Raw genomic sequence first — 24,064 nt, 5'->3', positions numbered from 1 at the left:
ATAAGTTTGCAGGCTCACCATGATGTACATGTACCAGCCAAAGACATAACAAAACAGCTCCCTACATTCCCTGCTCCAAACTAGCTGACAAACTGACAAGCAATATGTCATGTTTTAGGCTTGTAAACTTCTCATACCAAGGTAACAAACTGGCCAGCGTGTGGCATTGAGTGCTGTAACTTTGACCCCCTAGGCATTACAAAAAATCCTGCCCCACGTCATGACTGCAGAATGAATTCAATTGTGCATTTTTCCATTGTACAGTGCAGGCACACATGCTCCAAGTGGACTTGGCCACCCAGTTCAAAACATGTAAATTTGGCCCCCTAGGTATAACAAAAAATCCTGCCCCACGTCATGACGGCAGAATGAATTCAATTGTGCATTTTTCATTACACAGTGCAGGCACACATGCTCCAAGTGGACTTGGCCACCCAGTTCAACCCTTTCATGGTCGAGAAGATCAAGAATGCCAAGGACCTGTGTGAGACGTGTGGAGAAACAATCAAAGGAGAAAAATGAGTCCAACGAAAGGGGGAAAAATATCCTCTGAATGATGGTAAACCAATGAAACTTGCATTTCTCATTTAGCAAACAAGTTTTTTTTGTTAATTTAAGACTGTTTCAGTTTGTATTTTGTAATTCGTGTTAAGACTCACAAAGTCATGTTCATGCTGTTATCAAACTCACAAAGTTGAAAGTTGATAAGTTCTAAACACAAACTTGAAAACTTGTTCAATGTTGTCTTCTGTGAGATTTAAGTTGAAAATTGATGAGTTCTAAACACAAACTTGAAAACTCGTTTAATATTTTCTTCTGTGAGATTTAATTTAAAACTTTAATTATTTACAAGGAAAAAATATACATTGCACTGTTAAGAGTGCCAGCGATAAAGTAATATTTCACGTTATTAACATATAAAATATATAAGTTTACTCTGTACATAGTACAAAGGTATTTGGAAGAATATCAATAGCTTTTTAGGCAACTCGCTATCCTAGGCAACGAGTGTACATTTTCCAGTATGATCAGTATCTCAGAATTGTGACAATAATTACGAGTACTTTACGGACACCACTGAGCCTTGTTTATGTAAACAGATATATTATAGATTTTCAAATAAACCACTGTAAGGGAACAGAGTAGGGGCATTATAATTATTTTAAAGTTGAATATTAAAAGTAACGCGGAACCGCCAACATAGGGTTGGATAGATCCATTGGTAGAGCACCGGAACGGCAATTCAGTGGTCGCAGGCTCAAACCCAACTCCAGTCAACTTTTTTTGTTGAACTTTAGAATGACAGATATATCATATATTGTAGTAAACATACATATATATATTATCTTGGCTCAAAACTAATTCTGCGGCAACTAATAAGTTACACTGCACAGGAATGTTAACCATTAATCTTAATTGTCAGCTGAAGAGAGATACAAAAATATATCGCGGTACGCTTTCATTTTTAGATGTCTTTCAAAGTTGTGGCCCTCAAGTTCTGTTTTGTGTCTTAAATTGTTGCCTCGTTAGTTAATCTTATAAGAAAACTTAACTATTTAAAACAAAAGTCATGCACATAATTGTTTGCAAACAGAAAAATCTGAAAGCAAGAGAGAAAAAAAGTCAATTACTGCATTATTCAAACAGGATTTGACAAATAATTTAAAAAGTAATAAACAACCAAGACTTATGTACATCATTATCTGTTTGACTATCATTCTTAAGATTTCAGGGGGAAAAAACTGAGTCTGAATTTCATGGCAAAGTAGACTTGGCTCAAGACGTCGGTAATCAATAGTGATTTTAGTTATTGTTGTAGAGCGCCCTCGGCCCTCGCACAACTGTTTTTAACTTAGTGTGAGCAGGCGCGCTGATCTAATTATTGTGCCACTAGAGGGCGCACTATGCACGAGCCACTGTCAATCACTAGAGTCTCAGGCCGAGACTAATGGCAAAGCAGAGTTATACTTGAAATATAGAGGGGAACACATCAAACTAACGAAATGCATGCAAAGTAAAATTGTAAAATGGTACGTTTTTGTGTTTTTGGAAAAAGGTACATTCATGTTTATTTTCAAAATCTAAATAAAACTTGAACAGCAGGAATGACACGCATACTTGTTAAGTTTTATTACACTTGAATGAGGAAAGACAATTAAAAAACAAATTAAAAAGTAAATAACTTGTGTACTGTGTCTTCATTATTCTGTATTTTAAATATTCACTCATCTGTGAAAAAGTAAGAAAAAAATAAATGCAAAGGCATCACAGCAAGTTTGACCAGTAGTTGATTCTGACTAGCATGCGCTCAATCAGAATTAGTTTAACACATCTCGATGAAAAGTTTTGTTTGGTGAAAGTAAGCAATCAGTTGCTGGAGTTTGAAGAATAGCGCCCTCTGTTGCTGTTGGCAGCAGGCGGAACGAAGTTCCTGTACAGGCGCGCGAAGGTGTCTTTCTCCGTGATCTCATCGGCGTCGGGTCGGTTGGCGGGATTGTTGGACAGCAGCATCTTTATGAGCTCAGTCTGCAAGCAAGTTGGCGATAAAGCATACAAAAACCACATTACTACGAAACTCATAAGGAAAGCAAGACATATCACAAATTTTTACACGGTCATGTAGCGTATTATAAAGGGAAGATACAACATTTGCAAACATCAAAAAACAAAATGATCAAATTAGCACGAAATACCTTACTGGATTTTTAGGGAATGACAGTCTAAAGCATCCTGTAAAATCGTGGCTCCTGGTGTGCTGACATTTCCAAGAAAAAGTGTATTTTTCCAACGATGGTCGGCCGACCAGCATTGGAGAAAACTGACTTTTTTTTCAAAAACTGCTCCTAATTTGTCATATTTAGTTATTCTGCATTTTCTTAGCAATTGATTACGCACCTGTCAAGGGGTACAAGCCTGCTAGACTGATTCTCTGACCTTACAATTCCCCCAAAGTCTATAAATTGCTCTGTTTCATCTTAATTGGGGTCAGGGAACCAGACTATAAGAACATGAATGGCTTTCTTAGCTCTACAAGCCAAAAACGTGAAACCAGTCAGTGTAATGATATTTTCTATAACATACTAAACTTCCAAATCCATTTATTTTTGAAAATTGCGGCAAAAGCAAATGTTGTACATTCCCTTTAAAGCTACACCTTTGGTGACTTACAAATTCATTATAGCGTCAACATTATAATGAGAGTGACTGAACATTAAGACTTTATTAAGGCAAAGGTGTATTGTAGTGCCACACCATCTAGCTGCACAGTAAGCCTTCATGAAAAAACAAGTAAATTATCAAAAGCAGTGCATTTAACACTGGTAAACCACTCCACAGCTTTGTTGAAAAAAAGAAGAATTAAAAGCCTACCTCCGACGGTAGTTCCTTTGCAAATCTGTCAGGGAACTTCTGCTGTCGTGATCCTGTCATCACCTGAAAAGATTACGTCGATATTTTCTTAGGGTTTGTCAAGTCAAATCTAAAACTTTTGTTTTTGGAATTGTTTTTCAATTAAGTTTTAACTGCTTGGATGTGAACCCAGGCCAGGGTTTGGGCAATTTCATTCAGATATCACCTTGGGCTAACATCAGGGGCCAATTTCACGGCACTGCTAAGCACAAAAATTTGCTTAGCACAAAAAAAGTCTGGCTTATAAAAGCAGGTTACCAGCCAAAACTCCATGTGATGTATATTGCTCGTAATTTGTATTCAGCTGTTGTTTGCTATAGCATGAAAATCACGAGGAGTTTTGGCTGGTAAACTACTTTTATAAGCCAGGCTGTTTATGTGCTAAGCATTTTTTTTTGCTTAGCAGCGCCGTGAAATTGGGCCCAGGTGGGGTTGGGTCAAGACTAGGAAACAACTTTATACAGGTCGGATTCTAACAAAGGACAGCTGTAAAAAAAGTACCGCAACTGCCAATGAAATTTTTGACAATTTGACACAGGTTGTATGTGAACCCTAGTGTGTATATGTATCATGGTGACCTTTGTAAGTTCTGGCTAAATATTGCGATTGACTACGGTTTTGGCAAAAAGGGGTTGGCTAACTTAATTTGAAGAGCAAAAAAGACAGTCCAGTGGTCTCGGGTTCAAGTCCAGGTACACTCCAATAGATCGATCCATTTAGCCCCGCCCAGAGGTGTTTTGACCAATCACAGCCATGATTAATGTCCAACGTGCGTGCACGTGCCGCTGGCCGACATTGGAGAGGCTCATGTGTTGTTGCCAATGTGCACAGTGGGCAGGGCCGTATTGACTTTATATCCAGCTGAATGAAAAATCTGGGCAAATGATATCAACAGAGCAGATTTACCATGATGCGCTCCATCTGTGTGCCGAAGGGATGCAACAACTCAAAGAAGATCAGACCCAGAGAGAAGATGTCCACTTTGTGGTCGTAAGTCTTTCCACTCAGCTGCAAGAGAAAAAAATTGAAAAAAAATTGTCTGATCAACGATTTGATGATGAAACAAGTGGTCTGTCAACAAAATGTGTCACCTTTTTCTATTACGTTATGTGTTCTTAAAAAAGGTCACATTTTGTGCATTTTAAAATGACCCCTACATGACCTTTGACCTCCAATTTTTGGAAGAGTTGTGATGTACCCCCACCCAAGGATCACTCCATCCAAGTGACATTAAAGTCAATCAAATTCTGTAGACAAAGAAACATTTGAAGCATATTTGAACAATGACCTCTAATGACCCCTACATGACTTTTGACCTCAGTAATCCGATGAAGAATTGTGTCTTCCCAACCGAGGGTCACTGCGTCAAAGTTTCATCAAAATCCACGTAAGCATGTAGAAGTTATACATTTTTTAAAAACTCTGTTTATCATACCTGTTCAGGACTCATGTAGAGCTGGGTACCGACTTGGCTGGTGTGCTTCTTACTGAGGTCAATGCTGCTTAGGTCATCGTCCAATGACTCGCCGGTCTCCAGCTGAGTGTCCACGGCAGTCACCAGGCCGAAATCACCCACTTTGACAGTCCCGTCCGCCGAGAAGAAGATGTTGGAAGGCTGGGAACAAACAATATACTTAAAATGAGCCCCAACAGTCCTGAATCCTCCAATTTTCCTATGATTTTTCACACACCCTATACAGAGTTAGGGTTAAGATCTTTGCTTCTTGGCTTATGTTCCTCCTTTTTGAAGAGCCCTGTATTACATCTGCCAAGAACTGACTCTTGGTTACGCAAACTTAAACGCCTAGGCCCTGTTCTAGACTTGGAGGGCGGTGAAAAAACTGAAAAACTTTTCAAAAAACTGACTTTCTGAACAGTTTCAGAAAATTAGAGGAAGTAATTCTTATGGACAAAAATGTGCACAAAAAGGGGAAATTTTCTGGGAACTAAATGGAGGGTTGCAGCCTACAAGCTCGCAAGACAAATGCAGCTGCAGATGCGTAATCTATTCCTGATTACGATTCACACGTGTGTACCATTCCCCAAAACAATCCCAGAATCAACAATTATCGAAGTTACGAAGTTCATAGAGGGGTCACAAGTGTAACTGAATGTTTTGTTACCTTGAGGTCCCTGTGGATCATGCCGCAGGAGTGCACGTACTGCACAGCGGCCAGGATCTGTTGGAAGATGTGAAGCTGCTTGACCCGATCCCTGCTCAGCGTGTTGGCCCCCAGCCAGTCCTTGAGCGTCTCCTTCTGGCACAACTGCATCTGGATGTACAGGTAGACCCTGGGCACCGAGTGGCAGCCCTGGGCGTCGCCTGCACCTCCTACAGAGCCCTCCTTGGGGCGTTTGCCTGAGGCGTCTTTTCTTGGAAGTTCGTGGCCGAGATCTGATGTGGAGCTCTGGTGTTGGGGTGGACAGTCATTGAGGCCGGCCGAGTCCATATTGCCAGTTTTGGGGGTGCTGCGTTCGGGGTTGCCGCTTTGGAAAACCACTAAGAAAGAATCCGAGTTTTGATTGTGATCTGATGGGGAGTTTGGTGAATCCTCACAGCCGAGTGAGTCACGGTTGCCGATTTTTGCTGCGGTGCTGTCTTCTGTTGTGCTGTTCTCAAATATCACTTGGAAAGAATCCTCTTGAATAGCTTGCTGGCGGCTCGGCGGCTTGTGGGCAAATCTTCCGAAAGAAACGTGGGGCAGAGCGTTGACTGGAGTCAGGACTTCAGAATCGCTGTTCGGCTTAAGATCAAACGTAGCCGATTCCTCAACTCTTGGTGTCAGGCTGACTTCAGTGTCGTCATTGCCATCGCCCTCATCGCAAAACTCAATACTGAACGAGCCGCTTTCGTCGCGGAGATTGGAGAGATAGTCAGCCTTGCCCACTGAGAAGTCTTCGGAATCTCTGTCGGCGAAAACGTCACTCTCTGGGTCTTCGACTCGGCCGGTTCGGGGTAGATTGAGGTGGGAGCTGGTCTGGCTCATGAACTGCTCCTTGTCTCGGACTAACAGACTGTCCTTGTTGAAGTTGGCTGTCGTGGACTGCGATAGAAGAGTGGTGTGGCTGGGATTGACACTGCAAAGTTAACAAAAAAACCACTAAGTTTAGTTTGTAGATCGATGCAATGTCATTAAGGGGTGAAAATAAAGAATGATCACATTCACCAAGAATATTTTTGTGTACTTAAAATTAAAAAAAAAAAAACGGTCAAGATTTTTTAGCCCTAATGAATCCTAAATGTTCATCCAAATTTCAAATTTACCCTAACCTTCCAAAATCCTCAAAAATCCTCTTTGCAAAACAGAGCTTTTTGCAGGATTGAGGCTATATGGCAAAAATGTGTAGCTATTTGGGAGGATGCACTGTGTCAAGGTCTAAGGCCGGACCCTGTGTTGTTTATGCTCAGCCGTGCATAAATTTGGGCCTAGATTATATTCTGCACTGCTCTGTGATGTCGCTGGCTCTGCCTCAACATATTAACAGTGATTTTGCAGGATTGAGGCAGTGGTCACCCCTCCAAGGACCACATTCAAGAAATGACGGAGGATTTCGCAGGATTGAGCCTGTATGCAATTTTTAAAAGGAGGCAGTTGGAGGATTTTGCAGGATTGAGGTTGCATCCTAGCAAAAATGCCTGGGGACTTCGGGTTAATAATGCTCAAAGTGTTGCATAAAGTACCCAAAGAAAACAAGAACAAAAGAACTCAAAGACTTTACCTGTCACCCAGGAGCTGATCATCTTGAATCTTCTGCCATCCGGCCGGAGGTTCCTCCAGCCAGGAGTTGAAGTAGCGGACGATGCTGCTGTGATCTAGCCTGGCCAAGGCCCTGGCCTCGCGGAGGACCTTGTCACGTGCTTTAGTTCTAGGACAGAAACACAACTCATAGATGAAAAACAATACTAAAAATGAATTTATAAGATGGAATTTGCGTCGGGATGATGTAAATTTAATACTGGGTTTTGCCCTTCACAGATGTAGGTCCATTTTGGAGCAAGTTCGGGCAAGGTCCATTAGTTGACTAGTGGTTGATTTGTGACGTAACTTACGCCTGCGCACTAATAGCAATGTGCGAACGGCTCTAGTCAAACGCTGACCAGTCAAATGTCATCGCAAAACTTCTGGGTCCTGGCTCCCTGCTGTACGTTATGAATGCGAGCGGCTATTGGTTACCAGCGATGCAACCAGCCCCAGTAGGTTGGTTCCAAATAGTCGACTAGCCTAGTCAACCATCATTGACTAGACAGAGTTTGGGCTAACTTTAGTCGAACTATGGTTAACCATTGGTCAACAATAGTTCTTGCGTGAACTTGCCCTTGGTTGCGGTACCCGCTGCTATATCTGATTCAAACCAGCCAGCAGACCCTGGCAAGCTCGGTGGTCAAGTGGTAAGACGTCTGCACTAGTAAGCAGGAGGTCGTGGGTTCAAGTCCGACCTAAGTGATTTTTTTCTCAATCACTCAAGACAACACATTAAATTTTCATTAAATAACGAAACTAATTCATTGAATCTTCAATGCAAAATTTGGTCTTTTCTGGATTGAGTAAATTCCTTGCTCATACCTGTTTGGAAGACAGATCCTTTTGATAGCATAGCTGTTCTCATCCACCACGTTCTTGGCTTCAAACACAATGCCAAAGCCGCCTTTCCCAAGGCACCGCTGATGCTCAAAGTCAGTCAAATATCTACAAAGTTACAATTTTTAAAAATAAAACAAACTGTCAAACACTTTTTTTCTTTCTTTCCATTTTCATTAAATTTTGGGGCTATAATTTTCTTCTAATAAACTGTTCGTGCATATATTTATTTATTTTATTTATTATATTTTTTTCCCCAGGGTATGCCCAAACAGTTTAAAACTGGTTTCCATTGGGGCCCTGCATACACTACAAATGATAATACACACAATACATTACAAATATAATCCAACACAATGAAATAAAATGAAAGCATACATGCATTGCATTGTTGATTAACATAATAAGTTATCTCTAACCCTGCACAATCTAACAGGATCCTGGTATTTTAGATTTTCGTTTGATTGAGCAGTAAAGACCTTGTATATATTCCTGTTGAAATATGTTGGATTCAACAGGTAACTAAAACGGAACATAGTTGGATTCTGTTGGATTCAGCGGGCAACTGAAACCATTCAGAGTGGGATTCTGTTGGGTACTGGTAAATAACGCCATATAGCTAATATGCTAATAACCATAGCATAATCTACGATTTTTGGTATGAAATCTTGAATATTTCCGGGAACTAAAAGTACCTTGTCAGACTGGTTTAATTTAAATATTTTATTTAAAATCGAGTTTTGGAAACTTAAAAACTTGCCTCGACTTATATTCCTTTGGCTGGTTCTCGGCACTTCCACCGGTGTCCTCTGTGACAGACTCCTGCATGCTGACGGAGCCAGCGAGACTGAGGCTGTTGACCCGGTCCAACGTAGCGCCAGACCTCAGCATGTGACACAGGAACTGCATACCCAGGGCCAGAACGAGACTCAGGGCAAGTATTTCTTTCCTAGAATCACATTTCAAACAAAAAAGGTATTTTGATTAGGGGGGAATTTTTCAGGATTTTGGCACAGAACCAAATTCGGCAATTTAGGCAATGGACCCTTCCTGTCTACCAATCAAATGGTGCGCATTGACCAATAAGATCATGACTTTTGGTCAGGTGACTGTCCATTCATACATTTGGCTCAACCCATTGTTTTTGTTTTTGGTGCTTTTTTTTATTGTTTTATGTTGTGTCTTCTTTGGGGTCAGAATTGTGATACTTACGGTTGATAACAAAAAAGTAGTGGTCGCGCAAGTCCACAAAACAATAACATTTGTAACAGAGTGAACGTTGTAACAGAATGAAATCTGTAACACAATGACATCTGTAATAACACAATGAAATTTGTAATAATTAAATCTTTAACACAATGAAATCTGTCATTTGTAACACAAATTTGAAAAAAAACACACTGAAAGTTGTAACACAATGAAATCTGTAACACAATGAAATATGAACACAATGAAATCTGTAACACAATGAAATCTGTAACACAATGAAATCAGTACCACAATGAAATCCGTAACACAATGAGATTTGTAACACAATGAAATCTGTAACACAATGAAGTCTGTAACACAATGAAATCTGTAACACAATGAAATCTGTAATACAATGAAATCTGCAACACAATGAAATCTGTATCACAATGAAATCTGTATCACAGTGAAATCTGTAACACAATGAAATCTGTAACACAATGAAATCTGTAACACAATGAAAACTGCAACACAATGAAATCTGTCTTTTGTAACACAATGAAATCTGTAACACAATGAAAGTTGTAACACAATGAAATCTGTAACATAATGAAATCTGTAACACACTGAAATCTGTAACATATTGAAATGTGTAACACATAGAAATCCGTTTATCACTTACCACCAGAATGTGGCCGATGCAGAAAGTAATATATCCAGACCGTCGTGCTGGTCCGACGACCCACTGTCGTTGGAGTCTATGTAGCCTGGATCTCTCTTAGGACCCATAACTTGATAGTGGGCTGAAGTCTGTTGCAGCACGTAATAGCCAACATCTGAATTTATGGAATGAACAAATTAACTTTAATTACGACCTGTTATGTTCACGCACAATGCAGAAGTTTTAAATAAAAAATTGCAATATATCTACAAGTTTCAAACTCAAAATCTTGAGCACACATAAATCAGAGATGCCACCAATATATCAATAAAAAGCCTGAAACACTACTAAAAAACCTGAAACTACCCTTACCCCCTTTCAAAAACGTGTTTTCTGGATGTTTCAGACCAAATCCAGCACTTTTAATTTGTCACATTTTTTGAAAAAAACCTGAATTCAGGTTAAAACCTGAAAAGTGGCATCTCTGATAAATTGAAAGTAACAGAGTTCCAAAATGCAAATTTCAATTCATAAATGAAGGCCAGTTTATATTTGAACAAATACAAAGCGAATTTGTTATAAAAATTTGTTGAAACATATTCATCTTGTGTCAATTTCTGTGATAAATACTTCCCATGGGGTCACAAATTGGCATCTTCGTGCCCAGCATGAACTTGTCTTGACAACATTTTTTTATCATTTCAAAAATATTTTTGTTTTATTAGAAAAAACAAACACCAAAAAATGTATCCTTACCAAATGGGTACTGGGACCACACGGTAATGGCACTGCTGTCCGATGCCCAATGTCGCCCTCTGCTCTGATCGTTGGCCACGATGGGCGTCCTGGAGGGCGCCGTTGACATGTAGGGCCGCCACTGCACTTTGGGCGCGGGAAAGCCGGGGACGTAATCCTTTGTACCACGGCCTGCAGCTGCTGCTGCTGCTGTTGCTGCTGCGGTCATGTCACTGACAGTCTGCTGCAGTTCCTTGGAGGGGTGCACATATGCCTGCGTGTTGTACTCACCTAAGAGGAAGGAGTACCCAGCAAAAAAATAATTATTAGTTCAATTATGAGAGAAGGACACTAACATTCTCTGCCCATTCAATCGCGAGGCGACCCACACGTACCTACCTTTTCAATAGGTAAATGGCAACAAATTGAAATGGATGGTTGTCAAGATTGAGTACGGAAGAAAACAAGAGTATATGTGATGCGGTCAAACTACATGAATCATTTGTCGACCCTGGTCAGAAAAAAAATTATTACAGATTTCAAAAGAGCACAATCTCAGCATAACTGCTGTGAAAACCGCATGCTGATACCATCTTTAGTTCAAAACTTATGAAAGTCAGAACACCAAGAGATGTGATGAAGTGATGTGATGAAGTGACCCGTTTGTTGGCCTTTATCTCCAAATGAAAATTCCCGACAAACGGCTCATGTAGCTCGATCGCATCACATATTTTGAACACATAAGTATAACTTTTACTTATAATCTTGACAGCCACTGTTGGAAAAAGTAAACAGGAAAGTAGCCAGGAAATGCCTCAGATTGCACTACAGGGGCCCTTAAGCAGGCCTTGGACCCACGCCGCAAGGGCTCCGTGCTTTGCGCTCGCAGGGTCCATTCTCAGCCGAATTTCTTTTACCACCTCACACCCACCGGCACCCCTAGGAAAATACTGGTTTCAGGACCCGAAAACCAATTTCATAAACTTTATATGGATTATCTAAGCACAGAACACAATTAACAAAATTCGTAGCAAAAACACTTAACAGTAAAAATGTCATGTGATGTATACTGCTTATGACTGCTTAGAGGTAATTTTTGCTAAGCGCGTAACAAGATAGCAGCTTACCCATGTACAGGGCTGGTTGTAACCGAGCGCTTGGCTGCTCCTTTCCATCGTTTCCGAGCAGGGGAATGTTTTTGACATCAAAAAGATCAATCTGATCTAGTTTTCCTTCCTTGATGGTCCAGGCGGCTGCAATGGCTGTTGAAAACTGAATTATAAAATAGAAATAACAATACCTTTTAATGCTTTAACCCTAACCTTCCCAAAACCTCCAAAATCCTCTTTGCAAAATGGAGGATTTTGCAGGATTGCGGCTATGTGGCAAAAACGTATGGCTGATTTTGAAGGATGCACTGTGTCCTGGACCTTGTGTTGTTTATGCTCAGCCGTGCACACATTGTAAATGTTGACCTAAATCACACTTGAAATCCTCTGCACTGCTCCAGGATGTCACTGGCTCTGCCTCAACATATTGACAGCAATCACTGTCAATATGTTGAATATTGACAGTGATTGCTGGAGGATTTTGCAGGATTGAGGCAGTGGTCACCCCTCTGAGGACCACATTCAAGAAATAATGAATGATTTTGGAGGATTGAGGCTGTATGCTATTTTGACATGGAGGCAATTGGAGGATTTTGCAGGATTGAGGTTGTGTCCTAGCAAAAATGCCTAGGGAGTTAGGGTTAAACAACTTTAAACCTTAACCGATATAGGGTATTTTTGCTACAAACCCTGCTGATAAACTGAACACAGCAACATGCAACACTTGTCAACATGAGAAGCCTACTCAGTGTATCATGATCAATAAAACTCAAGGCCAAACTTCCTCAGAGTCTTTGGTCACCAACTGCAGCAGGAAACAACTATGGCATTGCTCAATGGGACTACATGTAGCTAACACGTCTCCGAATTGGCCGTTTATGCGCTGGTGACGATGGCTCAATGCAGCAAGGCCCCACAGACTTTTACACCTGATGCACTCTGTTGCATCTAGCAGGGCAAGGGTTAAAAACGGTTTACTTATTGAAAATTAAGCCCAGTTCATACTTCATGCGAATTAGAATGCGATGCGAATTCGACTTCACAAAGCATTTGTTGCGAAATTCGCCGGAGTTAAAATGTGTTCAACTTTTGTGAATTCGCAGCGCAAAAACTTGCGCTAACATCACAAATTTGCGTTCGCATTCATTTTTGCGCCGAGTATAACCGGCCTTTACAGTGAACTTTTCAATTACATTCTTTTTTGTTATTCATTGAATAGGTTCAATCGCAACGAAAAGTCATGGACAAATCAAAAATCCAAAGTTTACAAACCTCCTGTTTCCATAGCAACCGCCCCGGGTCATTCTCGCTATATGCCAGCACGGTTCCCGGCGAGATGAAGACCTTGAAGACCGGGTGCATCAGGTCTCGCCTGGCGGCGCGTTCCTCCTCCGTCTCCTCAACGCAGACGGTTGCCTGGTGATAATCGTCGTCGTAGTCATCATCATAGGAACTGAGGTCCTCGTCCTCATGGGAACCGGGCAGGTAGGAGACTTCGTGCTGGCCTACGCTAAAATTCCACCTGGGTTTTACCAAAAACAGAGGGAAAACAATTCATGAGTACAAATATACGAAATTTTGAAAGTTATTTTGGACTTTAACCCTCCTATGCAAACATACATTCTCTGCCAAGTTTTCATTTCAGTCAATATCAATAAAGTGACTGTTTTCAACAGGTAAGAGCTACCAGCCTACATGAAGCATGATTGACTGGCTGTGACTGTTTATGTAACTTGATACAATTATGCTTTGACTGTCGGTGATTGATAAGACAGCTGTGCCACCAGTTTCCTGCTTTTTGTCTGTTGACTGAATTTGACTAGTCAGAGTGCTCGTTTAAAATATATGATCTAATTGTTGGTAAGGCGTGCCAGTTGAAGTGGATGGAATTTTGAATGTCTGTTTAAACTGTTTAAACAGCTGGAGGGTTAATACAGAAAGGTTTAAGCATTATATGAACGAGCATAATTCAGTTTATGGATACAAAATATTGAAACTGGCAAAAATGAAGAAAATCATAAACTTTCTCCTAACTTATTGTTTGATGTGTGCATACAGGCTTAACAAGCATATTTTAAAAAAAAATGCTCTTTCAGTTTCTAACGCACATGAATAAGTACAATGTTTACAATCCGTCCTTAGGAATCATGTTATGGGATGATAGGGTCACTCATGTCGTGTGTTTTACTGACTTTTCTGCCCCAGTGCGCTGTTCCACGGCTCGACAGGTCCTCTGTACTCTCTCAATAACGATGATGTCATCCTTGTCGGTGCTCTCGTGCTCTTCAAACATGTGGCAGCCGCTCACGCCACAGATGTAAACAATCTGCCAGAAAGCACCACCAATAATATACCAAAAATTACAATTATATATCAAAATGAAAATTTGGAATCGATGGACATGCTTATAACATGTACTTGCGCTTCTGCACAAGTTAAAGGTCCTTGGTTTTAGTCAAAATTACTGGTGGTCCTGCACAATGCAGAGTACATGTACATGTACAGGGTTTCTTATGGGGTAAAAAACACAATAGAAAGGGAAACACTATGGAGTTTTGAGATTTCAATAGGAACAAAACAAAACAAAAGATGGGAAACAAAGGTCTTCCCCATGAGTACAGGGTGGGTCAGAATGATCTGGACCCAAATTTAAGAAAATATTACAAATATGTAGCAATTTTCAAAACAAGTGCAAATGAGATATGCTATAGGCTGGTATTTTGGACACATTTGGTGAAAGTTTCATGTCCATTGTACCATTTTGAAGAAAAGCACTAGCAAAGAACACATGCTAAATAACACTCTGACCACGGCTCCATGGTTCAACAAATTGATTGAAATCGCGTACTGATGTGAAGCCATGTAATAACAATTCAACACCTAGTCACGGTGACTGACTCACTTGAAATTATTGACACATTAAAAACAGGTGCACCCCAGTACATTGTAAATAGGCCAAAACGCCGTCCGCTGAACTCATGAATAAATTCAAATTATTCTAAATGAAAGAGTTTTGAGAGCCATGGAATTTGAAGATTGAAGACACGTGGCACTGCACCTCTGGCCTGGACTTGGGGCTTCCAATTTTGAATGTGTATTTGGTCCAAAAGCAATGCTATTTAGCCATGTTGTGGAGGGATCCTTTTTCAATATGGCTACTTTTCCAGTTTGGGAAATATTTTGTTTTAGAGGTAGTCTTCTTTGAGTGAGAATATCTCAAAAAGTCAGTGGTCAACCCACCAAAAAATTGAACGGAAAATGAAAGACGACATGTTGATCATCATTTTTCTGTGCAGCCTGAAAACCTGTGAGAGTTTTGAGTATTTAAAAAAAAAATTGAAGTATGAGAATTTTTTTACTGTTCTCTATGAGAAACTTAAACAAAAACCCAATACTGATTTGGGAAAACCCACAGACTGTTCAAACCCTACCTGTCCAGTCCCAGCGTTGATGCCATAGGTGCTGGTCTCTTTGCCCCCCACCATCACAGCGTCGTCACTCAGCTTGAAGGAGGAGCTCAGCAGCATGTCGGCGCTGAGGGGTACCGGCTCCACGCTCTGGCCGTCCCAGCGGAACAAACCTCCGTCCAGGGAAGGGATCACCTTGTAGTTGCCGTCCGGCCCGATGACCTGGGTTTTGGAGGGGGAGAGAGAGGCGATGGAAACTTGAAAATGACGACCGATAGACAATGGCTTGATCATGAAGGTTGGGCATGCTTGTTTTAGAACACAAGTTGTGGATTCTACTGTTATCATATGGAACGCCAAAGCCGCCTTCTATAGTTCGATTTCATTCCATTATCAATTTCATTATTCCATTCGGCGATTTCATCATTCCATTCGGCAATTTGATCATTCCATTCGGCGATTTCATCATTCCATTCGGCGATTTCATCATTCCATTCGGCGATTCCATCATTCCATTCAGCGAATCCATCATTCCATTCGGCGATTTCATCATTCCATTCGGCGATTCCATCATTCCATTCGGCGACTTCATCATTCCATTCGGCGATTCCATAATTCCATTCGGCGTTCATCCTTTCATTCGTCTATTTCGCATTTGATTTAGCCATTCCACATTTCATTCAACAATTTCGCCCCTTTTTCACTTCATGCTTTTCTGCATTTCGCTTTTCATGCAGCCATTTCGCATTTCATGCAGGCATTTCGCATTTCATGCAGCTATTCCGTATTTCATTCGGTCTGGCAGCGTCCATCCGTACGGAAGCGTTAAAGGGACATAAGACAAAGTAAAAAAAAAAGTCTTAATTATGACTTATTATTAAGTCATTGTCATGACATATCTTATAATAATGACTTAGTGTTAAGTCATAATTATGATATGTATCTCATAATTACGACTTAGTAATTGTTAAATCATAATTATGACTTATATCTCATAATTATGACTAATTATTAAGTCATATTAATGACATATCTCATAATAATGACTTATTATTAAGTCATGACTTATATCTTATAATTACGACTTAGTATTAAGTCATTATTATAACATATAAGTCATAAATAAGACTTAATAATTAGTCATAATTATGAGATATAAGTCATAATTATGATTTAACAATTACTAAGTCGTAATTATGAGATATATATGGGCAATTCTTTGGTAACGGAATTACGGAATTTTGTCACTTTGTCAAGGATTATTCTTTCCCAAGAAAATATGTTCTATGCTAGGCAACTAATCTAAACATGGAAAGGGAGCCAAGACCCAATAGAATTGATTGACCGCTAAAAAAAAAAAATCCCACAAGATTACCCTTTAAGGGGCGGAGCTTAATATCGGTAACGGAATTACGGACGGAGGACAAGCATATTTGAGTTCTCGCATAAATTAATAAAACTCTCTGAAGTTTTGAAATTTTAAAATTGGACACTGCCTGTTATTTGTAGAGTTCAGGGGTGTTGTTAACTACAATGCAGAACAAAGTTGAAAAAATAATCACTCTTTTCATAATTTGCATTTTAATCACGGTAACGGAATTACGCCTGGGCGGTAACGGAATTACGCCATGGGTTTACATGTAATAGGTAAATGCAATACATTAACATTGAATTCAACATAAACTCATCACAATACAAATTTTAGAAGTTTATAAAATGCCACAAGGGGAAAGCTAAGTGAAAATTAGCAGATCAAAATGTAAATGTAGGCCTAAACATGTCTGGGCTTCACTTTTTAGGTCAAAGGTCAAGGTCAAATGAAGCAGTCTGGTGATGGCTGCATTGCCTGTTAGCAATGTATATTTTTTTTTTACCGAAAATCGAATTTTACTATGAACAATTGTATTATCGTATTTCACTAGTTTATCGTGGAAAATACAATAAAGCTGCACTGGTTGGCATCTCTGAGCAAGGGAAGATGTTAAGTTATGCCAAGTAGAAGTACAAGTACAGTCTGGTACTCAACTTTCATATACTTGTTATGGAATATATTTTCTGTGGGTACCAGACAACGGCTTTGGCAACACATATTTAAAGGGAATGTACATCATTGGCTTTTGCTGTAATTTTCAGAAATGAACTATTTGAGGGGTTAGTAGGCCTATAATAGATCAAACATTGTTACACTGACATGTTTGAAGTTTTGTGTTCGAAAATGCTGGAAAAACCAAGAAAAACAAAACTGTTCAAGTAGTCTGGTTCCTTGACTCCACTAAAGGTAAAATGGATCAATGTATAGATGCCGGAAAATTGGAGGGTAAGGGAACCAGACTAGCTGGCCTGCACCCGTTCATGAACATGTAACAGATACGCGGTAGCAAACAAAATTTGGACTGGAAAGAGTGTTAAGTTGGAGCAGTAGTTGAAAAATAGTTAGGTTTTTCCAACGGTGGTCGGCCGACCACCGTTGGAAATGTATACAAAAATATTATTTTCCTGAAAAGTACTTCACACCAGGTGCCATAATTTTACATGATGCTTGAGACTGTCATTTACCAACATCCTAGTAAGGTATTTCGTAAAAACTTGGTAGTTTTATTTTCTGATGTTTGCAAATGATGTATATTCCCTTTAAGCATCCAAACAACTATTAGCATTTTTTAAATAGTAAAAAAGAAAAAGTAAAAGTAAAAAATATCAATGGAACACCTGATTATTTTTAATTGTATAATAGCAAATTAAAGAGGGAAATGATTTAACAAGTAATTTAGTATTTAAAGTTATTGTCCAAGGTTACATGCAAATCTCCTATTTAATATGTCATGTACATAATCTGGAGGAAATGTGCATACTTTGTGCATGCGTAATTCCGTTACCGTAATTCCGTTACCGTTTCGTAATTCCGTTACCACTTGGAAAAATGCCAAGAAATTACTATTTTAAAGTTTTTATTTTTCATTTATGTTTATAGTAGGGTCTTTTCTCAACATACATGATTTGAAGAAAAAAAACAAGAAAATTTGTGAAATAAGTAACTTTTGCCATTTTTTTGGTAACGGAATTACGTGCTAATTTTGACATTTTTAAATGAAGGCCTACACTATATATATTTATATTTTTATATTTTTTTAAAATGACCCTGAGTAATGTTAGTAACTTGTAACATCATAAAATAAATCAATTCTTTTCCCTATAATTCAGAAAGTAATACATACACAAAATTTTATTTTTTTACCAAATCTGAACGTTTTTAATCATAAATTGCAAAAATCACTGTTTTTACCAGAAATATGTATCTTTTTTCAATTTCGTTTTTTGAACTGAATTCCCCATTTAATTGAGGTCTGGAAAAAGTACAAAAAAGGTTTAATATGTAAATATTTATTTTTGACATTTTTTGCTCTCCCATGGAGAATTGCCCATATCATAATTATGACTTAACACTAAGTCATTATTATAAGATATAAGTCATAACAATGACTTAATAATAAGTCCTAATTATGACTTCTTCTTTTTTTTACTTTCTGTGTCCCTTTAACGCTTCCGTACGGATGGACGCTGCCGGACCGAATGAAATGCGGAATAGCTGCATAAAATGCGAAATAGCTGCATAGAATGCGAAATGCAGAATAGCATAAAGTGCAAAAGGGGCGAAATTGCTGAATGAAATGTAGAATGGCTAAATCAAATGCGAAATAGACGAATGAAAGGATGAACGCCGAATGGAATGATGGACTCGCCGAATGGAATGATGAAATCGCCGAATGGAATGATGAAATCGCCGAATGGAATGATGAAATCGCCGAATGGAATGATGGAATCACCGAATGGAATGATGAAATTGATTAATGGAATGAAATCGCCGAATGGAATGATGAAATCGCCGAATGGAATGATGGAATCGCCGAATGGAATGATGAAATTGATTAATGGAATGATGAAATCGCCGAATGGAATGATGAAATCGCCGAATGGAAAGATGGAATCGCCGAATGAAATGATGGAATCGCCGAATGAAATGATGGAATCGCCGAATGGAATGATGAAATCGCCGAATGGAATGATGGAATCGCCGAATGGAATGATGAAATTGATTAATGGAATGATGAAATCGCCGAATGGAATGATGAAATCGCCGAATGGAAAGATGGAATCGCCAAATGAAATGATGGAATCGCCGAATGAAATGATGGAATCGCCGAATGGAATGATGAAATCGCCGAATGGAATGATGGAATCGCCGAATGGAATGATGAAATTGATTAATGGAATGATGAAATCGCCGAATGGAATGATGAAATCGCCGAATGGAATGATGGAATCGCCGAATGGAATGATGGAATCGCCGAATGGAATGATGAAATTGATTATGGAATGAAATCGAACTATAGAAGGCGGCTTTGGCGTTCAATATTATCATGCACTCAGAGTAAGGCCTTGTGTTTGTAATACATATCTGAAAAGCTGCACTCGACTTTGAACAAGCTCGAATTGATCAAAGAGCTGCAGCCCATCTGTAGACCAAAGGCCCAACTCTAGACCTGCTGCAGCCTATACAGGGCGAGTTAAAAAAACGAAACCCAAATATTGGGACCAATGTGTTAGTGAAGTTCTGCATGTAGCACTTTCAAAATCTAGGATATGAAAGCCCAATTCATAAGCTTTATTTTAGTACAAATATCATGCAAATCACTCATGTACTTTTCAAGTTACAGAATTTTAAGGATCACAAAAAAAGTTCAGTGTTCTTTCAGCAAAACGAAAAAAATCACATGGGGATGTGTGTGAATTGTTTTCGTTTTGCTGAAAGAATGCACACCTTTTTTGGGGATCCGTGGACAGAAATTTAAAAGGGTGGTTGTGTTAAAAATTCCGTAACTTGAAAAGTAGATGCGTGATTTGATTGCTTCTTGTACTAAAAGAAAGCCTATGAATTGTGCTTTGATGTCTTAGATTTAGAAAGTGCTACATGTGGAACTTCAATAAAACAATAGTCCCGACATTTGGGTTTCGTTTTTTTGACTCACCCTGTAAGTCATGAACATGATGTAAAAGTCTGTTCTTATAATGCACAACTACTCAAGTGAAAAGGATTCTCATTATTTTGTTGAACGTCAGTTGGTGCATGGAGCGTTTTATAGCATGTGGAACACCCAATTTGTATGTAGTACAGTGATAGCCCCAATGCGAAATGAGTGACCTCGTGACCCAATTTTCCACGACTGCAATAAATTGGTAGCTCTGGTCAGTGGAGACCTGAAGCATGTGTTGTTGCGAGGGCTTAAGGGACAAGGTGATTGATTGCCAATAAAGGCATTGGGTGAAGTTTGTTACTAACCAACCAACCAACCAAAGGAAAGACATGAGTACTTGTAGAGCTGCCTTCCCGCAGCTAAGAATGCAGGTTTTTTTGTTTTGGGTCATGCACAGATAAAGTTTGTAAGTGCATATAAATCAATGGTATAAAAAAAGAACATATGAGGAAAGCATCCAAAGATCATTTGAAATAAACAAGAAAAGAAATAAATAATTTAAGAAGGAGAAATTCGGTCAAATAAAATCATAACAGATACTTTGGGAGCCAAGTTACAAAAAAATCACCGCACGCTGGTATCTGGATAAAAGCCGGAGTTTAAAGACAGCAAATATAACCTGCAACTTATTTGTCATTTTGACGGAACTTGTTGGCACAAAAGCTTTCGATCTTTAAAGCAACATTCAAAATTTAAATGCACAAATATCATACCTCAAAATCACTGATGGAGGCATCCATGAGCGGACCGATGTCGGTATCCAGCGTCCATTGGACTGATCCAGCATTGTGTAGGTCCAGAGCAGAGACTTTGCCATCCAGAGTGCTTACAAGCATCAAATCCCTAAATAAAAAATATTGGATCATCAATTGATAAGTTGCATATTTTGGCTGGTGGTTCAGACCCCGGCAGAGTGGTACTTTCTTCGCTTTCTACCACTGTGACCTTGGTTCGAATTCCACCCAGGCCAACAGGTAAATTGGGTTTTCAGTCCCGGCCTGATTCCGTGGGTTTTCCTCAGAGTGATCATCAAGACTTTTCCCTCCACCTCTAAAACCGAACATTTCTTTGTTGTCTTCACCCCACAGATTTCTTCAAGTTTGTGAGCTATTTTCCCAGGAGCTTTTTTGCAGACTCCCATTGTTTCAGTCCGAAAAAAAATTGCTAGGCAATCGTGTAGTCTAGAGCCCCTCTTAAGTTTCGATCAAATTAAAGTCAAGGGTGTTTTTATCATGCAAAAAAGACCTTTCCAACCTAAAGCAGACTTCTCTCAATTCTAATGACACTTTTTTTTGTAATTTTGAACAGTTTCTTGGGTCACAAATTATGATTTTCGTACACAGTTTACGGTTGGTGCTGTGCGATATAAACCTATAAAATAATAAATTTCCATACCTGCGGTTGTGGTTTGAAGCTGTCTTCTCACTACAGGTATTGTACGCTGCCACTCTGGCCCCTTCCACATAGACAGTCGCTTTAGGGCCACCGTCAACACCTACAGCCTGCTGCTGCGTGCTAGATGCCTGGTTCTCAGCACTGGTTGCCCCATGAGCTAGAGCCAAAGAGATGGCAGTGACTAGAAGACTACGACAGAGTGTTGCCTGTCTTAACATTGCAATACGCCTCTGTTAGAAATCATCAGGAACATCTGGACCTGCAAAAACTAAAAAAGGAATAAATAAAAATTAGGAGTCAAAATATTTAAACAATTAAGGAAAGAGAGGATTTTTTTTAAAATCAAAACTATTTTCTGCTGGATATTCACGATGGAAGCTACTTTTAACCAGTTCACGTCGGATGAGGTGTATATTGGTGATGTACCCTAACGTGGCGCGGCCCCTAACGTGGCGCACTTTGATTTTTCACCTGTAGCATCTAGCTACAGCAAAAGTTTTAACTGAAATTTCACAGAAAGTGAAATTTCATCAAGTTCTAAACACTCCCGTTCATAAATCACGAGTTTATTTACCCGTTACAAAGTTAGAAGAAAAAGTTATTTTGGCGTGATTTTTCGATTTTATTTTGAAGTGCAACGTGAACCCTTTGAAAATGCCCCGAAAAATAAGAAAATAATTTTCTGATAAACTTCTGGCTGGGTATGTAAGTAGAGATAATAATAATTTATCAGAATTTATCAACTTTACAGAAATTATTAAATGTTAATTTGTGATTTTCCGAGATTTATTCAAGTGCGCCACGTTAGGGAACACTCCACCAATTTGTGCCCAATTTCCGGACGCCACCGTTTTTGAATTGCCGATTAAATTTCATGACACCGAAATTTTTCACAGAGATTAAAAAGCAAGTATAAGTATTAATAAGGTAAAGGTACCAGTATTTCACTGCATGAATTTGAGGTTTGTCAACAAAGAGGTTTGGAAACACTACACGAGGAAAGTTGGGTAAACGTCGAAGTGCGCCACGTTAGGGAACACCACCATACACGCAAAAGGTTTTGCGGTATTCAGTTTTGCGGTATTTTTGTGAAATTTTATGTTGAAATTTTGATACGCAAACGTGTGCAAATGAATCTGGAAATTTCACGAAAAATAGACATCTGAGCAAGGCAGCACTTTCTGATCATCCTATAATTTAAAGAGGGTGCACCAGTATGCTTCTGACTAAACTTAAGCAAAACAACTAGTAGGCCCTATTATTAAAAAAAAAAAAAGTATTGTTGATGTACCCTAACGTGGCGCGGCCCCTAACGTGGCGCACTTTGATTTTTCGCCTGTAGCGCCTAGCTAGAGCAAAAGTTCTAACTGAAATTTCACAGAAAGTGAAATTTCATCAAGTTCTAAACACTCCCGTTCATAAATCGCAAGTTTATTACCCGTTACAAAGTTAAAAGTAAACATTATTTTGGCGTGATTTTCCGATTTTATTTTCAAGTGCAAAGTGAACCCTTTGAAAATGCCCCGAAAAATAAGAAAATACTTTTCTGACAAACATCTGGCTGGGTTTGTAAGTAAAGATAATAATGATTTATCAGAATTTATCAAGTTTACAGAAATTCTTAAATGTTAATTTGGAATTTTCCGAGATTTATTCAAGTGCGCCACGTTAGGGAACACTCCGCCAATTTGTGCCCAATTTCCGGACGCGACCGTTTTTGCATTTCGGATTAAATTTTATGAAACCGAAATTGTTCACAGAGGTTAAATAGCAAGCATTAAAAAGGTAAAAGTACCAGTATTTCACTGCATGAATTTGAGGTTTATCAACAAAGAGGTTTGGCAACACTACACAAGGAAAGTTGGGTAAGCTTCGAAGTGCGCCACGTTAGGGAACACGACTATATTAACTAAGCCTAAATGTGAAAATCAAAATTTGGCAAAGAGCGACACGTTTTTGTACATGTGTGGATGTGTAGCCTATGTTTACGGAGGTAGTCCAGTAAATAGGTCACATATGGGGCTATTAATTATGGGGCTAACATCATTATGACACACGAACAAGATGCCCTTTAATACTCAATACCATAACTGGTTAATGCATATTGTGAATACAAAAAAACCTACGCACAAGCTTCGTGCACCATCCGCTCACTTGACGTTCACCGCTGCAATCAGCCACTGGCAATTTCAGCCACTTGGCAAACATTGATGTTGTCAAACTCCACGTCTATCCTCGCTGAATGTTTTCAGCGGGAATAAATAAGATTTCGGTTTCTCCGTCTTATTCTAATCAGCTAATGACGTGTCCCTAGCATATGAGCTTTACGTGTACAAAACATCGCTTTCGTGTTTTGATTGAGCGCACCCGTGCCCAAGCTACAAAATACTTTCATTCGCGAACGGGTATAATTTGTAGATAGGCAACGCGTGTCGTGGTCGGAAACTATAAAACGCCCATGTGACTAAAACAAGGAAGGTAAAAATATTTGTTTCCTAATGCAACTCACATCGCATTGATACGTCTCTGAGACTGAAATAGAGAAAAC

The 24,064-nt window shown here is 39.3% G+C and overlaps 1 protein-coding gene across 2 annotated transcripts; it reads right to left on the bottom strand.

Annotated features, from left to right (window-relative positions):
- Positions 1-802: 802 nt before the first annotated feature.
- On the bottom strand, positions 803-23,886 carry LOC119721084 (eukaryotic translation initiation factor 2-alpha kinase 3-like). 2 transcript variants are annotated; one of them, XM_038190977.1, is made up of 17 exons: positions 23,643-23,886; positions 21,517-21,784; positions 20,835-20,964; positions 15,113-15,310; positions 13,874-14,007; positions 12,954-13,203; positions 11,700-11,844; positions 10,594-10,863; positions 9,859-10,012; positions 8,749-8,937; positions 7,974-8,096; positions 7,129-7,275; positions 5,532-6,486; positions 4,844-5,023; positions 4,315-4,416; positions 3,370-3,432; positions 803-2,526 (listed from the first exon to the last, which is right to left on the bottom strand). In XM_038190977.1, exons 2-17 carry the CDS (start codon positions 21,732-21,734, stop codon positions 2,368-2,370), a joined length of 3,417 nt encoding a protein of 1,138 aa, XP_038046905.1. In that variant the 5' UTR covers positions 21,735-21,784; positions 23,643-23,886; the 3' UTR covers positions 803-2,367. The 2 variants fall into 2 exon arrangements, with proteins under 2 accessions (XP_038046905.1, XP_038046904.1); XM_038190976.1 differs by having other exon boundaries at positions 23,647-23,885.
- Between the last annotated feature and the right edge of the window lie 178 nt (positions 23,887-24,064).

The sequence above is a fragment of the Patiria miniata genome, unplaced genomic scaffold (assembly GCF_015706575.1).
Source record: "Patiria miniata isolate m_02_andy unplaced genomic scaffold, ASM1570657v1 HiC_scaffold_9, whole genome shotgun sequence".
In the NCBI taxonomy this organism is placed as follows: domain Eukaryota; kingdom Metazoa; phylum Echinodermata; class Asteroidea; order Valvatida; family Asterinidae; genus Patiria; species Patiria miniata.
The sequence above is the reverse complement of the archived record's forward strand: the minus strand, read 5'-3'. Positions and strand labels throughout refer to the sequence as shown.

Coding starts and splice junctions, on each gene's coding strand:
- LOC119721084 (XM_038190977.1), bottom strand. CDS start 21,734: ATGTTAAGACAGGCAACACTCTGTCGTAGTCTTCTAGTCACTGCCATC. Junction 11,845..12,953: donor GGTTGCTATGGAAACAGGAG/GTTTGTAAACTT, acceptor TTTATAATTCAG/TTTTCAACAGCCATTGCAGC. Junction 2,527..3,369: donor CAAAGGAACTACCGTCGGAG/GTAGGCTTTTAA, acceptor ACTTGCTTGCAG/ACTGAGCTCATAAAGATGCT.